Source organism: Taudactylus pleione, unplaced genomic scaffold (genome assembly GCF_031769625.1).
Source record: "Taudactylus pleione unplaced genomic scaffold, aTauple2 ptg000062l, whole genome shotgun sequence".
In the NCBI taxonomy this organism is placed as follows: domain Eukaryota; kingdom Metazoa; phylum Chordata; class Amphibia; order Anura; family Myobatrachidae; genus Taudactylus; species Taudactylus pleione.
This window is the reverse complement of record NW_028284464.1, coordinates 5,867,901-5,892,307: the sequence shown is the minus strand read 5'-3', so window position 1 is coordinate 5,892,307 and position 24,407 is coordinate 5,867,901. Positions and strand designations below refer to the sequence as shown.

At 40.7% G+C, this 24,407-nt stretch overlaps 1 protein-coding gene across 1 annotated transcript in view; it reads right to left on the bottom strand.

The window, feature by feature from the left end:
* The window catches only part of TTC28 (tetratricopeptide repeat domain 28), a 498,533-nt gene that overhangs the window by 14,436 nt on the left and 459,690 nt on the right, over window positions 1–24,407 (bottom strand). The window contains exons 14-15 of the mRNA XM_088465579.1: window positions 6,152–6,331; window positions 4,972–5,692 (exon numbers count right to left, since the gene is read on the bottom strand). Coding sequence (XP_088321705.1) covers window positions 4,972–5,692; window positions 6,152–6,331 — 901 coding nt within the window. The remainder of the gene's footprint in view (window positions 1–4,971; window positions 5,693–6,151; window positions 6,332–24,407) is intronic.

The following is a 24,407-nucleotide window of genomic DNA, read 5'->3' as shown; positions in this document are numbered from 1 at the left end:
ACAAAATAAATATATATATATATGCTGTTCAAAAGACAAATAATTGATTCTTTTAAAATCTTTTAAATGGCTGATTTTTCTTTTTTAAGAATAGTTAAGAGAAATTATAGAAAACATTTTTTTAAATAAATGCTGTAGTTATTGTAAGATTTTTAGTCACTTTAAGCCACTTTAAAAACAATAAAAAAACCCGTAATGTTAAAAACACCTGTCCCATCCATACTACACCCCAACAAATCTGTTCCACATCCTTTAACCCATTATTCAGCTTGATAAAGCCTCCCTGATACGGGAGCAAAACTAGAGGATCGCTCCATGCTGATTTTTAACCCTCTCTATAGGCCTTTGGATTTTTTACAAGGACTCTCCTGGGCCGTTGGATATTTTCAAAGCTGTTCAGCACCGGGGTTATTGTCACCAAACATCCATTCGAGAAAGAGATACTGCAGTGTTGAGCAGAAAAAGAGATATAATCGCTGGGTGATCACTTGTGCAGCAGTCGGACCTGAGGTGTTACCTAACAGCCAGAGCATCTGGTAATTCAAAACAAGCTTCCCCATTAAGCTGGTCTGACTGTACAACTTTTGAGACTTGTGGTTCCATAGAGACAAATACATTTTTCTAACACAGGGCGTCATTCAGACCCGCTCGCGAGCACAGGACGCTCGCAAGCGGGTCGATGTTACCCCAATGCGCATGCGCACGACGGAGGGAGCTCCGTCGTGCGCATGCGCAAGACCCGGACAGCGACAGTCAAGCTGTTGCTCCGGGTCTTGCACCAAAGGGGGCGTGCTGTCGATGGTGAGTGACAGCACGCCCCCTTTGGTGGGAGTGCCGGGGGCGTGGCTGCCAGACGGAGGAGTTCACATGGGAACGCCTACCGTCTGGGTCCGGCCCCACTGACACCACTAGTGATGTCAGTGGGAGTGATTTTGGCTCTGATAGAGCCAAAATCACTCCAGGGCTTGCGGTCACCGAGACCCTACTGCAGGGTCTCGTCGCAAGCCCGATGGTCGTGGTGGTCTTGACCATCGCGACCATCTTTTTGGCCGCTCGCATATGCTGTGGGTGGTCACCCACAGCTATGCGAGCGGCCAGGAGGCCGCTCCATTTTTAGGTAGGAGGGCACTGATTCAGAGCGAGCGCTCTGGTCAGAGCGTCCGGCTCTGAATCAGGCCCACAGTGCCAACTCAAACTTTTGTTGAATATATCCAAAGAGGTTTATTTATTTATTTTTATCAGCATGATGAATTTTCTATAAAGGTGACAATACCATATGTAATTTTTAGGATGTTGATATCCATTGCATTATATTTGATATTTTATCTATAAATTGCTATTTGTAATTTTTTTCATATTTTGAACATGACTTTTGACCCCTCATTACCATACCATATTTTGTCTATAAGCACTGTTCCACATTTCCTTTCTATTTTTTATTTGCAGTTTAGTGGGTGAATTGATTCACTAATTTCCAATTGAAACTAGCTACTATTTCCTATTTAACTATACACATAGGTGGTTTTTTAAATATTTCTATATGGGCTCACTTTTTTGATTAGTGCCAAGGAACCCCTTGTTTTCAAATTAAATTTAAATCCAGCAGCAAAAACAAAGAAACACTGGCACTTTCAGTAACTAAGAGGCATTTGACCCATTGTATTTAATTATATAGTTGATTTTATGATATGTCTTTAAGGGGTCCATTCATCATCATTTAATTAATACAAAAGTAGGTGAATATAAAAATTTTCACCTACTTTTGTAGAAATAAAGGATCAGGTCTATTCATTATAAGGGTAAAGCAGGAGATATCACACCGATCTGTCCCAACGTCTCCATACAGTATTATGGGGACCTAAATTCATTAAGTTCCAAAAATATAAAAAAATTTGGAGATTGACTGTGGGAACATACGCCATCTTCAGGAAGGAGTCCTGGATTGCGAAGAGGGATCCTTTCAGATCCCCCCGCCCCTGCCCTGATCACGACGCCGGGGCTATGTGTGCCTGCGTGAAGTCCAGTTCATGCAAGCATACTAGCACTGCGCAGTCTGACCAGCTGTCACTGCTACGAAAGTAGCAGTGAAGGGGATCGCAGAGACAGATGATTTTTGTATCAGCTGTCTCCGCACCAGAGCAATGTTGAATTGCTCCAGTGACTTTGTATCCACCGATGCTACTCACAGCAAGTTGGATACTTAGTTATCGGGGACAACCGGCCTCCAATAATTAACATAATGAATGGACCCCTTAATGACAAATGATTCCACAGCGTTATTACGTAAATTTGTATTATAGCTTCAAGATAATATATGGTCTCCTGTCATGTAATAATATACACATAAGACACCTGGCAATGGCATTTATAAGTGATTTAATTTGTGAGTTTGTGAACTGTATTATAGAGATGCTGCAGAAAGTCAAATAATTGTCTTAGCATGCCACTTCTACAGTAAGACTACAAATATCACCAATTACTGGAAATCTGGTCATGTAATATGTAAATAGTATCAGTGGTGTAACCAGGGTAGATGGCGTCCAGAGTAAATTTAAAAAAAAAATCACATCTTGAAACCTTTTCTTTAAAATAAACCTACACTGGAAACACAAATTAGGGAAACACGAGAGCAAGGCAAAAGAGTTGTCTCCGATAGATAATGCCATCTCCCAATGGCATTATCCTATAAGTAGCCTATGGGCTACATTTTGCAAAAAATGACTGAGAACCCTCCCAAGCAATGGGCATACAAGAAGTCCCGATAGAGACAGCTGATGTGGTCATTTCACACTGAACATATTGCAGGGACGGGCTCCTGTCCCTGTGGGTGCATATTGATACATTTGTGTAGTATTTTATTACTTATTGCCAAGAATAACGGCCACAAGAAATAACAATTAGCAGGTTTGAAACTTGATAATTGATAAATATGCTCCTTAATCTCAATCAGACTTTCGGACCAGACTTGCTTAAGCAAAACAGAAAATCAGATTTCTCTGCTAATCTCCAGCTACAGTGTTAATAGACAGGAAAACTGTGAATTAACTAGTTTATGATGTTGCCTCATGTGACATCATAAGATAGAACAAAACTTTGAAGGTTTTGAATGAGAGCCTTTGCTCTCTACTGCATGTGAACCATCTATCAGATTATCGTTGGAAAAATGGCAGCGCAGTCCCAGAACACTTATAATGGGGTTTGCCAAACAGACAATGGCCCCATGCTTGCTACATGATGGGGGACCTGCCGTACATGGGCCCCCTCCATAGGCAAATGCAGGGGGGGTTTCCGTCTGCCTGGAAACCTCCCTCCCAGCCCACACCATGACCACAATAGAAATAGTAATAGAATAGAATTTTACTAGAGCTGCATGTTCTTTTCAGTATCACAAATGAAATAATTAGCACCACCTGTGGATCTTCTAACTTGTATAAGCCAGTAATAAATAACCTGTGCACCAAATAGGATATCTGGAAAACATTCACTGTTAGGGATGTGCTGCTATAGAGCAAAATATGTACATATTTGTCCATGGCAGTGCTAGGTTCTCCCCTAGGCTCCCGGATTTGCTCCAATGCCCTGGAATGGTGCTCACATCTGAAAAAAAACATTCTGCTCAGAAAGGATGGCCCTACTGCCACATTTAATGGCTTACTGTGATCGCTGGTCCTGTATATGCTGGAATTATGACACACAATACACTTCGTATGATGCTTATTAAAGCTGGTTAAGTGCTAATTCTACCCTCTTCATGGACTGGCCACACTCACTCTATAATCAGGCATTTGGAAACCCCCCTCTAGAAATCCTGCGTTTGCCACTGCCCTCATCAATGAAAACACCCCGTATGGAGGAACGAGTAATACATTTCCACTCACCATGTTTGCATTCACTCAGTCACTTTGTGTGTGTGTCACACCCTTCCCTCTTAAATGCTCCAAACTCTTTGCTTCAAAAAGCACTGCACCAGATCTCAAAAAGCAGTCGGGGTGCCTTCTGTCAAAATGCCTACAGCGGCATCCCGATGCTTGGTAACTCTAACCCTCCCCATTAGTGCCTAACCCTAACTTCCCCCCCCAAAGCCTAACCCTAAGCCCCCGTGGTGCCGAAACCTAACCCTCTCCCCCCCCTGCTGCTAACAGGTAAGGCGCCCCACTATATCTACAATGTCGGGATTCCGGCATCGGTATCTGAAACTGCTGTCGGCATTTCGACGCCTATGTTTACTCCCCGGGTCGGGATTTCAATGCTTTGATTTCAACAACCGGCATCCCGTCCGCCGGCAAACTGACTGTATCCTCCTCATGAATATTAGTAAGGGAGTGCTGCTCACTGATCCCTAGTTGGTTCAACCTACAAAATGGCTGCCTTAAATTGTGTAGACAACAGATACTTTCTAATTATCTGCTGCTGTGGATTTCAGAAGGCCTATGGCAATTTTAGTGTTAGTTTATTGTCGCAGCAGAGTCTTGTGCAGTGTGCAATTGTAATGATTACCAACTAAAACCACACAGCTGCTACATTTTCACCTAATCAAACAATCGTGAACATTAATGTCCTGCCAGGCATAAATCTCTCTACCTGTCAGAACAGAGATGTTTCTATTCAAGAAAAACAGATCATCTCTTGGTGAAAAGAACCAATTTCTTCAGCTGAGGAGTACAGATGATGATGTCTGAATAATTACTTAACTGTGTAAAGCAATAAGAACAGAGCAGGTTTGGAACAAAGACATTCCTTAGAGTTTTCTAGAACTGACTGTAAAACTGTACATTCTCAGATAATAATCAGATTCTGTCAAATATATTCAACTCTTAAGTTTTTCAATGTAACAAGTGACGACAAGTGATGACAATGGAAGATATACTGCAAATATAATGTCAAGTAGCGAGGCACTGTTACAAATGATATGGTTAACAGCTGCATCCCATAAAAATGATGTACAATATAGACACAAAGTAATTATCATACCTGCCCAGTTTGATGGATGTGAGTATTGCTTACTGCTCTGCACTGTTTTCATTGCCTCTGAGAGCGATGCACTTGCTTTCATTCCATTTAGGAGCGACGAGTAAAAAGCATGAACAAACATTTTTGAAGCTGACACAGGAACAGGCCAAAGAGAAACCAGCACACACTGTGCCCCAGCTGCCAAGAAGGCTCGAGTTAGACCAATAACTCCATCTGCTGTAACTTTGTTGCTGGATTCCTGGTAAGATCCAAGAACCACTAATTTAACAGGTAGCCGGAGATCCAGGACATCTGCGGCTGTCAGGAGGAATTCCTGGAGAGGCGGACAGTCTGATATGCTTTCTACGTCGCTGGCATCGTCTTGCATTTGTAAAGACTCAGGAATGGTATAGGTATTTCCAAAGGTGCTTTTGTTTGTTCCAGAGCTATTCTCACTGTTTGGGGTTAGTATTAGAGCTGCAAGTTTCCAGGAGATATGGGTGGCAAAGTGGACGCATTCAGCCTGTGTGAGCGCACTCATAACCTTGTCTTTTGTAGCTGAATTGCCAACAAGAGGTTGACATCCTAACAATTCCGACACCATGTAGGCTTCTTCTTCTGCTGAGGGCATTGGACCCCAGAGCCATCTGTCCATCACTGATGGTGGAAGTTTAGGATTTCCTATAACAGCAGCCATCGAGGTAGAATTTGAATATAATAGAGCATTCTTCCGCAAGTGAGCCTATGAAATAAGTATACACCATTATAAAGATTGGGCACTTCCTTTTATTCTCTAAACACTTCTATAATTATACCAAAATGTCTTGTTGCTGTGGGTTACAACACCTTTTCTCTGTGCATGACTTTTTCCTTAAATCTAGCGATGGATAAGAATTTTACTTCTGCTATAGAGAGCGTATGCACACTTGATACAGTATTTTAGAATGTTCTTTCAAAAGTTATAAATGTGTCTTAAATTTCACTCTGATTTATTTCATATATAAATATAAGACAAATGTAACAGATCAAAGCCATACAGTTATATTTGCCATGCGAGAAAAGTGTGAATATCCCTCTACTTTTAGGATATTAGCATTTGAAAGAAAATGGAGGCAATCAGGAGAAATGCATCTAACAGGAAAAAAAACAGCCATCAACAATTTGTTGTGAACAGAGATGAAATAATGTACTTCCCTCTTACCTTGGAATTGATGTTCAGAGATCGGATGGAAGGGACAGCAATCAGACTGAAGCGTTCATAAAGATACTCATTTGATGAGCTTCCTTTTAAGAGAGCAAATGGAATGAGGTACAGTTCTCCCTCTAAGACCAGCACCAGCTGCCGGTGCCTACCCACAGGACCACTGGAATGCATAAGACCCTGGAGATAAGAGATATGAAAATATTAGTTGTAACATTTATAGAACAGATGCTGTTTCTATATAGTGACAAAGTGGTTTTATGGTTTACTGAGAGAATGTTTAAAATACCTGCTACATAACATTGAAACGTGTGAACATATCAGGGCTACTAGTAAAGTGTAATGAGACATAACTGTAATAGAAAATGGAGTCATTTATAAATGATGTAACTGTCACTGTAAACGTCTCAAACAAGTCTTCATTTTACTCCAGCAGTTATTATGCAGGTCCATATGAACTATAATAAGGCGTGCACACTATTTTCATATTACTCCCTATTTCTAGATTTATAAGAGTTGTCCCTTCAAATCAGGGGTGTAACTAGAACTTTGTGGGCCCCATAGCAAAATTTATAAGGGACCCCCAACTCAGGTCTCCACCAGAGTGGTTATGGCTTGTGCCGAACAAGAGGCGTGGTTAGTGTTGCCTACCACTTTAACACATCAACATGCACAGTCTATCATTTTCACATACCTTCATCTCCCATCATAGTCATTACCCCATATTATCATATCCAGCAACCTTTTACAATGACATTACCCAAATTAATAACTGCAAATTTTTATTTTCAAAAAGGATGTAATTCTTAACAAAATTTCCATAAAACGTTTGAAAATGCAGATGTTGGATGTAGAATCCACTACCGATTCTGCAAAATCTAAATGGTGTCCTCAACATTGTTGAATCTTTTTTAACAGGCAATCTCAGGCAATCTGCAAATTGCTTTTTTGACTTGGAGAAGGGGGGTGTCACTGTCAGCGGGACTGTGCGGCTATAATACAGAGAGGGAGGGGGGTCACCATTAGCAGACACAGTGGCTATGACTCAGAGGGAGAGGGCGGGTCACCGTCAGCGGGCACAGTGGCTATGAAGGGGAGGGGGGCTCACCGTCAGTGAGCACAGTGGCTATGACTCGGAGAGGTTCAGGGGGGGTCAGCAGGCATAGTGGCTATGACTCGGAGGAGGGTCACCATCAGCTGGAGCTTGGGGGGAAGGGGGGCCTCACCATCAGCAGGACTCTACTGCACAGCTGTATCCATCCATCAGCCGCGCCGCTACCCTGCAGCTATGAGTTTCAGATTCGCTGGCTGATGATATCATCATCTCACAAGTCTCTCTCCAACAAGCGGCTCTGTACAGTCCCCTACCTCCCCCACCCAGAAGAAAACCCCCAGGCCCGGGTGAACTCGGCGCAGGGAGCATGGCAGTACTAATAAAAAAATAAATCAAAATAATTAAAACGGAGCAGGGGTGTTGCTTGCTGGGCATTCAGACCTTGCAAGCGGCCGGGCCCCATATCAGCTACATCCCCTGCACCCTCTATAGTTATACCACCAGTTCAAATTGACTTGTAATCACTGGAAATGCTCCTATGTCAAGGACCAATATATATTGTAAGATGCAATACTTGTTAATATGCAATTCAGCTGCTCAGTACACTCTAGTAACATAAGAATATAGATTTTATAAACATAGGTGCAATATTACGTAGCAGAGGTTAATTTAATACCTTATTGTACTGACCTAAAAGTTGGTGATATGCACTTTCAAACCAATGTGGCCTTGAAAATAGACCTGATAACCAATTAACTAGTGTGGAGGCAGAATGTAGAATATATAAGACTGAGAGAAGGCTGCCCATCAGCCTGGAAAAGGGTTAAACCCTGAGGCTGAGATAGTTTGGTCTGATGACATCACCTGCATCAAGTATCAGGCCAATAAGGGGTAGTTGGGAGGAGTATCAGAGCTAGGTTATAGGGCTAATCACATCTACTATCAGACTCTTTTCTGCTGATCTTACAGCCCATACGCCCTCTAATTTTGGGCCTGATTCAGAGTTGTACATTATTGCCCAGTCGCAGGGAAGCGGCTGTGCAATACCGTACAATATGCTAATGCAGCAGGAAGCGACTGGTGTTAATAGATGCCTACTGACAGACAGCATCACTGTTCCAAATGCTGCGTCCCATTATGCAGCATCGGATCATCTGAGAGACCATCGGCCATCTGAGTAACACTGAGGTTACTCAGATTGACCCTTGCAGCTCAATAGCCAAGGCCAGGAAGTCTGCATCGGAAGACGCAGACCCTGGCCTCGGCACTCACAGAAAATGGGGGCAACATGCCCCTGTTTTCTGGAATGGAAACCGGTCCCACCCCCTGCCCAAGAGACCTTGCAATAGAACACCCGCGCATGCGCAGCACAGATCTTATGCATGCGCCGATCTTCTAACATCGGAGTAGTATGCAAAGCATCGGGTTTGTGTGCTACTCTGAATCAGGCTCTTTGTTTTATTGTTAATGTTGAATAGTTGGCAGGTAAATGGCAGCCTTTTGGTTGGGTCCTTTCTCCACCAGCTGAGAGTGTGGTTGATACCTCCCCTGGTTGATACCTCCCAGCCACAACGATCATCTGTATTACCCAGACAAGGTGATACGATGAAGCAGGAGTGCAGGAAGCCAAGTTAATTGCCAGCTTTGGGCAGGGTTATCAATCCCCCCGATTGTCCCCGATGGGGACAAGGACGGTGGGGCACCTATTAATCTTAGACCTTTTTAACTTGATACCCCCCAACATATGTGAAGAAGGTGTTGAGGTTGTTCTGCATAATGCACCTGCAGGGCATTGTACTTTGTGCCCTAAGTCACACTGGTCTGGCTGCACTATTACATCACCATAAATTAAGATATGTTATCAATAAATATGATCAAATGTAATCTCAATCCATGTCTCTGGATATTAAGTTATGTTATATAAGTTCCTTATAATGTCTATGGGCAGTAGGAAGTCATCAGCTGTTAAGGTATTTATAAGAAAGCAGCGATGAACAGGTGGGTATACAAATATTTGCACACATAAATGCACAGGCATTAAACTTTATATACAGCAACTATGAAACAACAATCTTTATTCATGTAGTGTGTTGGATTTGCAAGCTATATCTATGTACAGTAGTAATTGGATCTTATATCCACAGTAATGTGTTTAATATTGTAGCTGATATCCTCTCGCATATTCAGTTCTATATAAGCATGACATGATAGTCTCACACATCATGTTTAGTGCAGTGCTGATGCTTCCCCAAGAATTGTACATAATTTACTGGAATCTCCTACTTGTGCTCATTTTGCATCTTGAACTCACATCAGTGTATGTGCTAGGGAAAGAGATTTAGGGTCAGCCAGACTGACGTTAAGCTGCCTCAGGAGACTTCATCAGAAACCTCTCCACTCCATTCTGACAAATTGTTTACAAAAACCAATGATTCCTTTAGGGAAGCATCCACAGACCACAGCCTATGGAGAACTTGTCTGCATTCTCTGAAGCTAAATTTACCAGCATTTGTTCAATCTCTCCCTTCCCTGCACAGTATGAGCTGACAAGAAGTATCTTCCCCACTACTGGGAAGTGTTCTCCAGAAATATTTTCCTTCTATATTACGTTTGACTTAGTGCTCTCAAAGCAGTAGCTCCAGGTAACTTTTAGCTGCGACTGTAAGTCATAGTGACATGTGCCTACCCACAGTTCCAATTTAGAAGAAACCCCTGAGGTTTGTTGTTATGGTTTATGGACGCTGCATGCAAGAGGAGCGCAAATGAAATCAAAATAACATTTGCATTTTCATACCATTTACAGTCATTAAGTAAAATGTAATCCCCAAAACAAAGGCTGTACAAATATATTAATATTAATGATAAGGGAGAGCATTGTGTGCCTGATGTTTACAAATGATATAAATGTGTATATTCATGTAAATAGAAAGTCAGGTTTATAGTATTACAACAAGCAAGTGAGCTGATGAAGTGAACATGCATATTACATGAATGTTGTACTGTTACAACATCCATTTACAAAAACAAGAGACATATAATGAAGGAACTGTGATATGTATTATGTATAGGCATCATGATTACTGCATGAGTTATCATGTCCATGTAATTCCGGTATTAGCTTCTTTTTTTTCTTTTTTTTAACCAAGTATTTTCCATTAAAAATGGAAAAAAAATAAATTCCTCCAGTGAAGGAGCCACAGGCCATGGTCAGACTGAGCAATATATAGAAATACCGGTGCTTGTGTTGTACAAAATATATAATACTAGAATTCAACTGAATTCTAACATTTTATCCAACCTTTGATCAGGTAACAAACCAATTGTGGATGCATATATATCAACGCTTAGAAGATCTATTTATCATTGCTGGCAGTGTAGCTATAAGAAATTACTTTACTGGGCTATTCAACAAAAACCTTTTGCCAAAATACTGTAGCAGCTCCGATAGGAGCATTCACTGGCAAAGATGTTGCGGGAAAGTGACAGATATTACTATCATGCTACCGCCGACTAGAGCACCTAATGGCAGCAAACGTGCATAAGAAAACTGTGATCACCAGGAAGGGAGGAGCATGGAGGCTACTGTGAATGCATAAGAAGATCCCTCACCAGTGATGCTGTCTCTACACGGGTATTTGCTTATAACCCCTAGCTAAGATTAGCTAAGCTTTTCTGACCTTGGTGTACTGGGACAGACTGCATTACCCATTGTGAATAATGAAGACTGTGGTCTATATCGTAAAGCTGGGTACACACTTCACGACTGTGTACCCAGTGATGCGACCTACGACCCCAGCGCAGATGGGCCAACATATTGAGCGGTTCGTACACACTGGACTATTTACGCTTGACTGCCCGATATGCCGGCCCCCGCTGCATAGCACTGCATGGAGCTGCATGGAGGAGAGCGCTGTACAAGATGTAGTGTGTATACACTGCACAATATTAATGATTTGTCGTTCTGATGCGTCGGAATTGGCCAAATCATTAGCAATATCGTGTAGTGTGTAGAGGCCTTTAGTCTGCCTAATGGCAGACTAAAATAAACACGTTGTAAATAAAAACATTGATGTTTGTATCACAACTTGGGAGTGCTGTTTTCTATATCTTAGGCTGCATCTACTATATCCTGGCACCCTTGATAAAACATTGGACACTGGAGTGCCCATTTCCTCTATATGTGGATAATGAGCACAGGATCTGTACTGCACATGTGCCGATCAGTGTCTGTGAGATCAGCCACCATTTGGGGACGGGGTGGCGACCGTTTTACATTTCCATTTTGTAGATGTGCCGCGGCAAGGGTCTGCGTCTTTCAACATAGCTTTCCTCGCCCTGGCAGAGGTGTTTAGGCGTCCGCTCTGAGTAAGCTTAGGCTTACTCAGATGGCCAATGGCTGCCCAATGGTCTTCGGAAGCAACACTCAGATCTGCAATGCCGGCAGAGGGCGTCTTTAGACTTCAGACGCCTCCTGCTGCATTAGCATACAACTCTGCGTCAGGCCAAGTTTCTACTAAGCTTTGTAGAACAATTTTGGAAAACCTTCATGAAGGCCACTTTGGCTCAGTGAAAGTGAAACTTTAGCTAGAAGATTTGTTCAGAAGTTCAGGTAGGCTATCACGGCCATGATTCACAAGCAGATTACTCTACAACACAAAATCATCAATCTTTGTTTGCTTATCGAAATGATAAATATGGTACAAGAGGGCGAAAAACATCAATTACATTCGCGTCACTGATCACCAAATTTTTTTATTTTTGTTATAACTAATTTCATTAAACCAAATAACTAAAATATAATTTTTAACTGAGTTGCTTTTTTGTATTTTTTTTTTCATCGTCACCAAACCTGTAATTGTAGAAAGTAATTTTTATCTGCATCCTATATCCTGTCCTTGTAAATTATTCACTAACTAATTAATTCCTACATGGAATATTTTGCTGACTGAAGTATGTGAAATTGTAGCATTAAATATATTGTTGGATTCTCTATAAACATCACCATTCTATACTTTAATCATTTTTTTTACCATGAGAAGTCCTGCAAGGTTGTAATATTTGAGGAGCGAGTCTTCATAAAATATATTTATTTTGTTTTCATTATAGATACAACCTTGGCTAAAAATGTAGCTGTAAATATAAATATATTGCTTAAAAGTGAATTTACATAAAATCACCATTCGGTAGGGGTTAACAGCCACAATTTTTGGTCTATGGGACTGCAGAATATCAGCGCATAATGTCATAGACAACCAATGACGTTATGTCATAGGCTGCCAAGACTTTAAAACTGTACTAGGATTGCAAAAGCCATCATGTACTATAAGTCTCTACTGAACTTTACATTTTACTTGTGTTTAGCCAAAGTCAAATAAGTATGCTTGTATATACTCAATAACTCCTAAAACACCCCTGTTTTTTTATGCAGATGTACAACAGAATCAGTGCAGGGGGGCAGTCAGGTCATAAAATTAAGGTAGTGACTAAACAGAGTACCTTCCACTGTCCTTCACCCATCTGAAATTCCTCTGGGAGCACAATTCATGAGCAGATTTAACACAGAAGTTGTTACATGGAGGACCTCACCATTCGGCAAGTTTAGGGAAGTAGGGGGTTTGTGTAAAAGATGCAAGGTTTTTGCAGTATAGCAGGTCTGTACATGATTTGCATCATTGCTGGGCCATGAAGTAATTCTGAGTTATCAGGAAAGTTGACAAAATTTGGGAGGGGGGACTACTCTTCTGGGAATATGGGACAACTCTACAAAACTCAGGAGTTTCCTTGATATTCCAGTATAGTAGACAAGTATGCTTCCATATTGTTTATTATATGTTTTACCTATATTGGATGTAGACAAAAGGTCGACAATCACAATTTCAACATTTATAATGTAGACACCAATATTTCGACAATGTCGATACTTATGATGTTAACATTGTTAAAATGCCGACAGGATTTGGAATGTTGTCATTGTCAGAATGTCGACATTAGGGATAGGCTATGGGTGTGAGGTTAGGGTTAGGCTGCAGGAGGGGGAGGTTAGGAACTAGAGGCAGGGTTAGAGGTAGGGATTAAGTATAGGGGAGACTTACCTACTAGAACACCGGAGGAAAATAGCTCTGACCTGGAAGTTATAGTCACATGACCACCAGGAACCGAAAGTTGCGCTGGAGCCATCAGGAGAAGGTAAGTCACCGCTGGGCCACCAGGGATGATATGTTGACATGATGAATGTTGGCATATCATACCACACCCAACATATACCCATTACATATATATGAAGGAGACAGAAATATGCAGGACATGCAACCTATTAATTTACTAGGACCATTGGCAAAAAAATGTTGCCGGTTCCTAGTGAGTAGTGTCTACATACATATCTTCTCAGCCCACAACATGATTGCTCGCACTATGTATATGGGATAAAGTAGACCTTATATTTTTAACTTCTTACATATCTTTGCTTTTTGGTCTGCTAGATAGCTGGTTTTGTTTTTCTATCTGCTATAAAAAAAACCCATACATAATTTGATCCTGCGACCAAAGTTATAGCCAGGGAAGCCTTATGCCTATCAAAAGCACATTTGAATGGTCAGACATTCTGCGTTTTGAAGACCATAAACATGATCTGTTTATAACGATATGACCAGTTCAGAATTAAAGAAATTACTGTTTGGCAATAAGCTAAACTCAGATGGAATCAGCCAGAGCCTGGGGCAAGCTCCCTGCATAATACAGAGGTTTATTGTGAGAATGATGTAGAATCCTTGACTTGTATTGTCTTAATTTGTTTTTATTTGTTTATTTTATAACCACATGAGACATAAATAATTTTCAACTCATATCCCACAGACAAACATATATTTTTTCTTCTTTAGATGTGGTAAGCTTTGCAAATAAAACTATTTTATGCTTGAGGGATGAAATGCAATTTGATTTAATTTTTGGTGATGTTATGCTTTGTGATGTTGTGCTTCTTAAAGATACAGACAGTGAGAGTTTTGCTTTGTTTATGACAGCAATGGACACATTGCTTAGAGGAACCATAGCTTAGCTGAGGAACCATAGCTTAGCTATCACCCAAGGCAAAAATAAAATCAACAACTGGTATAATGCCAAGGGTACAATTCCATTTTTATTGTTCAGTGTTTGCATATTAAACCTGCTGTTTAAGTAATATTAACACCAATACTTGATTCTTTTGAGCTAAAAATAAGAACTTTAATACAGTATGTAGGATGTTTTACATCATTAATTTACTGAATATAATTGTTTCATTTTAAGATATTGATCTTTTGGTCTCTTCTTTGTTTAAATGTGCAAACGATGTAAAAGAACACTATTTTGATCACTACCATTACCTGAACTAAAAAAAATAGATCTCCATTGTGGCTGTGCAGGCAATTCCACCACATAAACAAAACACTATTATACGTTTGGGTATGCTCACATGGGAAGCTTAAAATATGGCATAAGTAATGATATTCAGTCCTACATTAATCTACTCATCTGTTATAGATATAGCATTTATAGAGGGGATTAATAGTGAAAACAATGTTTAGTAATTCGAGTAAAAGTTTCTTCATATAATGTATATATGAAGTAGTGACCCTTGCTGTCAAATCCAAGGGCCACTACTCTCTGCTCATTCTCCTCAACCTCTCTGCTGCTTTTGACACTGTGGACCACCCTCCCCTCCTGCAAATCCTTCACTCCCTTAGTCTACGTGATACTGACAGTCCAACAGTAGGTGTCCCTCAAGGTTCTTTTCTTGGATCTCTCCTATTTTCCCTTTATACATCCTTTTTAGGAGAGCTCATCAGCTCTTTTGACCTCCAATACTATCACTATGCTGATGACACTCAGATCTACCTTACTTCCCCGTAACCCTACACACATGATTCTCAATTTTCACCATACCTAAGAAGCACGGTTTATCACTTTCTCAACAACACGTTCTCCTGACCTTTCTTCTATTGTATCTCCATCTGTCTCTCTGCTATATCTTCCTGAATGTCCCAGCGCTTTCCTAAAGTTAACATGTCTAAGACTGAGCTCATCATCTTCCCACCCTCCCACATGACATCACGTTCCACAATTTCATTATCTATTGACAGCATAACTATCCCCTCCAGCCCCCAAGTGCACAGTCTTGGAGTTATCCTTGCCTCCTCCCTCTCCTTTAAGCAACACGTTCAGTACCTCTTGCAGTCCTGCCGTTTCCATCTCATAAATATTTCCAGGATCAGACCCTTTCTCATCCTGGATGCTACTAAGACCCTTATCCACTCACTGGTCTTTTGCAACCTCCTCTTATCTGGCCTCCCACCTCTCTCTACTCCAATCTGTTCTCAATGCTGCTGCCCAGCTCATCTTCCTCTCCAAACGTACTACAACTGTCTCCCCTCTTCTACAAGCCCTACGCTGGTTCCCCTTGATAACATAATTCAACCTTCCCACACTTACTTACAAAGCCCTCACCCAATCCTTTCCTATTTATCTATCTGATCTTAACTTCCTTCAGACTCGCGTCCACTATACTCCTCAATTGAATGCCGCTTCTCCTGCCAGCTGATTATTTCCTCCCACTCCCGCCTCCAAGATGTTGCTCGTGATGCTCTACCACTGGAATACTCTCCCACTCCCTATCCAACTCTCCCTCTCTCTTCAAATGGGCTCTCAAGACCCACTTCTTCACCAAAGCCATCCTGTAATCTTCTTAACCCACTCCGACATGCTCAATGTCTACCCCATCTGTGTCACCCGTCTGTCTGCTCCTCCCCTTTAGAATGTAAGTTCTTATGAGCCGGGCCCTCTTCCCTCATGTAATATTCCTTCTCTTACTTATACTATCATCTACTCCATACTCCCTACATTGGCACCTAACCCTTGGTTACTGCCACCCTGCTGCTTATTTGAGTGTTACGCCCACTGATGCAGTAATGTCTATTAACCATATACTTGTCATGCATTCTCTTGTACTGTACTGTACTGTCTTGTACTGTAAGTCCCTGTTTTGTTAGGAGCAGTATGATATATATATAAAATATTTACAAGATAATTCCATCTTTAGATATTATCTGTCTCAATGCTAATACAGTATATGTTCAAGAACTGTGTCCACCTCTGTATCCAAGTAGCTATTTTCTAGCTGCAGTATGCAGTTACATCTGTGGCAATGATTCTGACAATAAATTACAACTTTGATAATCAAGTGCAAAAAATCAATGTAATAGCAGTACTAAATTGTATCTACCTCTCACCTGGGACATCCTCACCAAACTGCGTATCTGCATCAGCTAGTGTAGAAATCTTGCATAGCCAGAAAGCTGTAGACAAGGTAATACAAAATGGAATTTGAAATGGGAGGGAGTCAGACATCCAGTCATAAAGCTGCAAGGCTGTGTCCGTCACCCAGAGCAGCCAATTGCTACTCAGAAACCAAGGTATTGCTGAATCGTCAAAAGAACAACATAGAGGTACTATATCTATTGACAAATGGCCCAATATGTTTGTAGAGACTACTGTTGTACTATGTTATATTGGCAAATATATATGCTTAGACACAAAATAAATCATGGAAGCAGGGCCGATGCAAGGTGTCTGTGCGCCCTAGACAACATTTCATCCATCGCCCCTGCTCCTTCCAATACTCTGCCAAACTTTAATGTTGCCAATTTATAATATACCACACAGCTGTGTCCCAAACTCATAATATACTATATAGAAATGTCCCAACTAATATGCCACACAGCAGAACCCCCAAATCATAATGTGTTTCATAACACTGCCCCCAATTCATAATATGCCACATATCTGTTCCACAAATTCATTTTATGCTACACAGATGTATCCCCAATTCATAATTATGCTATACATCAATGCCCCAATACATAACCACACAGTTGTGCACAAAATGTATTGTATGCCACATAGTTATGAATTTTGCTATACAATGCCCCTAATACATTTGCCACACATGTGCCCCAAATTCTTTATATGCCATACAGCTGCACCCCCAATACATTATGCCACAGATCCATACCCCAATATATATTTATGTCACACATCTGTGCCCCATTTTATGTAAGCACCAGAGCCGTAGCTAGACATTTTGGTGCCCTTTGCCAGAAAAAGCTTTGGTGCCCAATCGTAAACAGGGACAGTACACGCTGCATGCGCGTGGGCCAAAAAAAGGGCATGGTCTCATAGGGAAAGGGCATGGCCACACCATAGTACCCCAATTCACATTACGCCACACAGTAATGCCCCTTATTTACATTACACTACATACCTGTAGTAGTGTCCCTTACACACATTACACTAAATTTTAGTAGTGCTCCTTACACATTACACCACATAGTAGTAATGCCACTTACACATTGTGCCACACAGTACAAATTCCTCAATTGCACATTATGCCACACAGTACTACTTCCCCCCTCCTCCCTCACATATTATGCCACACAGTACAACTTCCCCCCTCCTTCCTTACACATTATGCCACACAATACAACTCTACCCCTCCTCCCTTACACTTTATGCCACACAGTACAACTCTCCCCCTACTCCCTTATATATTATGCCACGGCACTTCCCCACCTCCCGCCCCTGTCTGTAACAGTGTTAACAATACAGTGGATCAGACCTCATATGGCAGATTCTGTCACTGTCCAGTATCCTGGTGTCCACACAGCATAGCCGTAGCATGTGGCTCCCTGCCTGTCCCACCCAACAGCAGCAGCTCCTCCACAGAAAGACTGTCATTATGTAATGATGTCTCTCCAATCCCAATAGATACAGGGCTTGTTGCACTTGCTGGGACTCGGGAGGCAGCGCCGGAGAGTCAGACTGAGTGAGTCACACTCTGTCACATGTAGGGGTGGAACCAGAGGCTGCGGCTGTTAACTGTCCTCCTGCTGGGCTCTACGGCCACACATCATGCTTTAAGCAGCGGCCACCCAGCGTAAGCATAGAGACTTGACAGAAAATTAGGTGGGCGGCCGGTGTTCCGCCATCAGGGCAGTTGTACTGTCCGGTGGCACTGGTCACACCACCCTAGCTAGGCCCCTGGTCAGCACCCATTACCGCCTCCCCCACACACACACACACCTGCATTAGCCTTGGTCATCAGTAGACCTAGCCGGGACTGAAAGAGACATCATTCTTTTTTTGTGGACTCAGCGGTGCACTCCAGTGGCCGTCGTCCCTAGGCAGCCGCCTATACCTGCCTAATGGTAGAACCGACCGTGCATGGAAGCCATTTGATTGAAAGTGGAATTATCAATTAAAGAATGCAAGTGCTATAAAAAATGTAACACATACACCTAGACTCAATATGCCATACGTCACAACAAGCCTGGCGCGACTGAGCTGTTCAGAGAGGTGTAGAGCAGCTTCTTTTTCTTAAAATCTTCGTAATTTTTCGCATCACAGATGCAGCGATGCACTACTCAAAGTGTACTACAGACGCCGGGCTGCGACTTTAACCGCACAGGAATTAGTTTCAAACATGTACATGGTCATAGATGAAGCACAACAGAACTGCAATCTACCAAAGTAGTTTTGTCGCTTCCAGTTTTTTTATTTGTGCGAATAAGAAGCACATTTTGAACAAAAAAGACACATGGAGCGGCTGAATCGCCCAGGACCAGGCGCGCGGCTGAATCGTCCAGGACCAAGCGTGCAAAGAGGGGCTGTTTGGCATGATTGTAGCCACAGTATATGAGGACACATCGGTATTCACTCTTGTCTTCATAAATTAGTACAGCAAAATTTTAGGATTTATAGCTGCATTCTCCAGACAGGATTTTATGAAGCGCTGGCATATCTGTCACATATGTCTATATTGAAATAATGCAGTTAGAAAACACACATAAACTAATGATAATACTGCTGTAGTCACAATACCTTTTTTTAGTAAAAATAAAAGTACATGTCTTTGTAAAGTCTTATTCTAGGCTGAAGGAGACAATGCGCGGGCTGGGCACAAAAGAGAATATACTTTTCTTGCCAAGCTGTCCGTTATTCAGTAATAGGCATCGCTTTTAATGCTACCGATACATTTTCAATCAAGTCATAAAGCAGTGTGAAATTAAATAAGGTGTATTCTTCTGGAAAAAAAAATTCATAAAATAGTCTCAGGTGCTATAGAAGGAATAAAATAATTATACAAAGAATTTTGAAATTACAATTATATGAGACAAATGCACCAAGCTGCTGTAATAAATGGTTGCTGACCAAAAAAACTAAAGTGAATGATGTAGGAAAAACAGCGCTATAGTAGTATATAAGCATCTCTAATAAATAAAATATAATAAATAAATATAAAAAATTATATATAATGCAAATGTGCCAACTTGAGAATTTTGTAAACATCCAATGCAACAATAATTAATAATAATCAATATAAAATTGCTACTGAACAAGTAGACTAAATACTAGCAATATAAACACACTGATACATCTGTAGAAGACAATACCCCATTAATAAACAATTTGTTAATCCATAAGTGGTTGCTCTTCACTTAAACCAGATTTTCCTTTTAAATACATAGACCCCTAAAATCTAAATCTATTTTTTTAATATTTATTATTATTTCTTATATTTGATTTATTAGCGACGCTTATACAATATACTCCTATAGCGCTGTTTTTCCTACATCATTCACTTTAGTATTCTTCTGTAAAGCGCTGCGGATCACTCCTCTGAGCACTGGTTTTAGTATCAAGAATAGAAAACTAATTCCAGCATAATATTATACAACTTCAAATGCTTCCCCATAAAGCTGAAATATATTTTAAAAGCTTTCTCATCTGAAGCATATGGTAAAGTAACCTTGTACAAAAAGTGCTGTAAACATATGTAGTTATAATTTTAAGTGGTACGAATTTAATGTGGTCTTATGCTTAGTATATTTTGAAGTAAAAAAAAATAAAAATAATTCACACTCGCTTCCGAGCCTGCGGTCAATACAATGAAAGCCAGACAAGAACCTGTCGTTGTAATTTATGATCACTTTACAGATGTAAATGACACAGAGGGATGAAAGGGAAGCTCACCGGACACAGAGTGTGCTTGTAAGCCTGCTAGATGGAGCTACACATGTACAGTAGCATTGAGCAGTACGGCAGATTTTGGCCACAACATTTCAAGACACAATTTATATCTCTACAGCTCCTTGAATTACTGTGGGATATTGATCCAGGTTGATAACACAAATATTGGATGTGGGAAGCAATCTGTTTTCTTTCCCTTGTGAAACATAAATGGTAAATGTTGCACACTGGGGTGTACATCACAATCAATGTACACATCACAATCAATGTAAACATCTAACCCATACTTGCCTACTTTTGAAAAAGCATTTCAGGGAGATTATGATAACACCTATGAGCATGGTGGTAGAGTGGGCGTGTACTGCTACATCTGAGGGGCGTGTCCTAAAATTGACTTACATCCAAATGTAAACGAGCCCCAAAGCAGTTAGTAAGATCTACTTGTACACTGATACTTTTCAGAAAATGCAAGTAGCCATAGGGATCATTGTGCCTTGTAACCAATGTAGGGAAATGATACTAATCATCCCATTTGAATGTATATATCTGGTTTTTTTTTATACAACAGCTTCATAATGGGGGTAAGGTGGAATCAGGGAGACTGACAGACTTTTCAGGGAGACAGGGAGATTGCTACTATTTCAGGGAATCTCCCTGACAATGAGGGAGAGTTGGCATGTATGATAACCAACTCTGCCCAGTATTGCATTGCTTCCAAAACAAACAGGTGGTTAGTACTAAAGCAATTATGAATTAGCATAAAAAAGTGTACCAAGCAAACATTCTTAATAGTATGGTCTATGTTTCTGTTTCTATTGCAGTTGGCTGATAATCGCTTAACATCTCTATGTGGATGTTCTAATGCTCTGATTAACTAAGGGGCATAGGTATCATTATTCGCATAAGAGACCTGTAATTTTCAGACTTTTAATGCCTGTTATCGCATCTCTGAATTAGATTTTTTTTTGCCATATGTATCAATGTTTAGCTCGCTTAAATGAAAATGTGATAAACTATAGCATTTTCGATTTCTTTTCTGTATTCTTCACATTGTTATTGCAATTTTATTGCATCTGACTTTAGGCAAACGCCATATCAGTATCATTATTACGCATGCACTAAGCTTCAAAGTATTGGTGTAAGCACTAGTATCCAGCTCTCTCTTCTGGGTATATATATGGGAAGCAGTCTGGAAGCCGAAGGACGCAATCTTGACCGCCGGCTTCCCGACTGTCTAATCCAGCAAGGTACAAATGACAGGCGTCGAAATCCCGATGCCTGTCATCGCAGGTAAGCCAGGCGCGGACAGCCGTAGGGGGAGGATTAGGTTTAGGGCTCCCAGGGGAGACTTAGGGTTAGGCTAGGGGAAGGGGGGTTAGGGTTAAGCATCCCCGGGGGGGAGGTTAGGATTAGACACCCCGGGGGAGGTTAGGGTTAGGCACCCCCTCGGGAGACATAGGTTTAGGCAGCGGAGAAGGGGGGTTAAGGCACATGGAGGTGAGATTAGGGTTAGGCACTGGGGGGGGAGGTTAGGGTTAGGCACCCCTAAGGGAGGGTTAGGGTGAGGAAAAATTAGGGTTACTTACCTTTATCAGCAGTCGGGATCTTCACCCCTGCTGGGCATGTGCTGTCGGGATTTGAACTGCCCTGCCGCATGGCCGGCGGAAATACATACATATATATAAATAACGGAAATAAAACAAATATAGATATACTGTATATTTCATTTATTTTCCACAATACTGATTGTGAAGGAAACTTAAATAGAACAATTGCAAAAAATACCAATGCATATTTAATTAATACAAATATATACAACAATATTATCTTTCTTTAATTAGTAATTACATTAACATTACTGGATAAGGTTATAAAAAACCCACTCCTGTTCCTGTTCCAAATTACACCTTCAGATCATGCTAATAACTACAGAATCCATGAGGTGAAAGAAGTCAGATAAGATTTTGATGCATATGAAAATGAACGCAATTCAATTAATTTCTAAGGTTCCGGAACTGTTCTGTGTTACTACTACTGCAGACAAATAACGGAACAAAATTTTGCAACAAAAATGCTAAAAAAAGAAAAATAAGATAAAAACAAGAAAACAGCTTTAATACATATAACCCCATAAATATGTATATATTTAGAGATGGCATGATATTACAGTATTATAAACAAAATATCTTATATGGTACTAACATACATGTAACCAACTAGCTATTACATGATTAAACAGATCAGAACAAGTACCTATCTTCTTTGGATTACAGCCCATGTGATGTCCATAAATAACCATTCTGATCTATTAGTTCTACTAAAATATACACATTACAAATACTTTTTCTTCAGACACTTTAGCTTAGGAAATACTGAAGTGTATTTCATTTGCATATAGAACATACGGGCATTACATTTGCTGTCAACTGATTATAGACAACAATAGCATAAAATATGGAAGTTCTTATTACACTGCATTCCTGTAACCACAGATACAAACGGACAATTAAATGAATGTACATGTAAAGGCTTAAATTAGGGGTAAATTAAAGTACTAATAATTATTATATATCATCCTTGCATCTTTATATACTTATTGTTTTGGCAGCATTACACAAGAATAGATAATGCTCCTGAAGTGAGACAAAGAAAGTCTGTTGCCATGCTGCCCCCTGCTTACTGGATTGTGGAAGTTTTACAGTGCAGCTTATGTTGTTTAGGAGAGATCTCCGAGTGGATTTAAACTAAGAGGGTAATAAATCTTGCCTTTGACCTCATGCTTCCTCAGAACAATTTACTTTTATATTCTCTTGTTCAGAAGGAGGCACACTATGATTTCAGAAACACCACAAAGTCCCAGACACTGTACATGTGCCAGTTGTATGTACTACCTATACACTGTATATATTTTTGCTAGAAAAATGTAAATGATGAGATTTTAATTTTAAAGAATCTACGATTACAAAGATTCTTATCCCCCATTGCAATTATGTCAGTACAGCATCAGAGGATTGTAACAGCTAGACAAAGGCTTCCTCACCCACTGTACTGTATACTGTTCTGCATTAGAGGATTGTAACAGCTAGACAAAGGCTTCCTCACCCACTGTACTGTTTACTGTTCTGCATTAGAGGCTTTCTGCAAGCAAACAAAGGGGATGAGCAGGAGCATACTGTCTGGGCCCTACAGCAATCACAGTGCCATGCCCACCACAATGTATGCACCATCCTTAGCCAGTATCTATAGGGCATGGTACTAATTGCATAATTATACAGACGTTCAATTTATCCTTAGTATTGTGCAAAACATATCATTGCTCTGTCCTTGTTTTACATTTAGGTTTTGATATTCTCTGATGTTATCCTGACCATATACACATCTCTACAAATTATTTTTTTGATATTTCTATCAGAAAGGAAACAGATTGTATATATTATTACAATTATCTTTGTAAGTATCTAGGATTACCATTCTGCTGTGTATTACAATGAAATTGGAAAATCAGTATCTGTGCTAATGGCAGCACACAAATATACAGCACTCAATTAAGCCACCAATACTTCTTATTTATTTATTTTATTATTATTATTTATATAGCGCACACATATTCCACAGCGCTTTACAGAGAATATCTGGCCACTCACATCAGTCCCTGCCCCAGTGGAGCTTACACTCTATATTCCCTACCACATGTACACGCACACACATACAACTAGGGTTCATTGTTAGGAGCCAATTAGCCTACCAGTACAATTTTGGAGTGTGGGAGGAAACCGGAGCACCCGGAGGAAAACCACGCAAGCACAGGGAGAATACACAAACTCCGCACAGTTAGGGCCGCAGTGGGGATCAAACCCACGACCTCAGTGCTGTGAGGTAGTAATGCTAACCACTACACCGTCTGTGCTGCCCGTATTATGTTCTTCCTATAATAGTTTATACTGCAGGCTGCTGGAGCAACCTGGAGAGACCCATGCAAACACTGGGAGGGCGCATCTATTTTTGAAAAGGCATTTCAGGGAGATTGTGAAAGCATCACCTATGAGCGGCGAGCGTGTGATACAGTGGACGTGTACTGCTACAGCTGAGAGGCGTGTATAAAATTGGTTTACATCCAAATGTAAATGATCCCCAAAGCAGTTA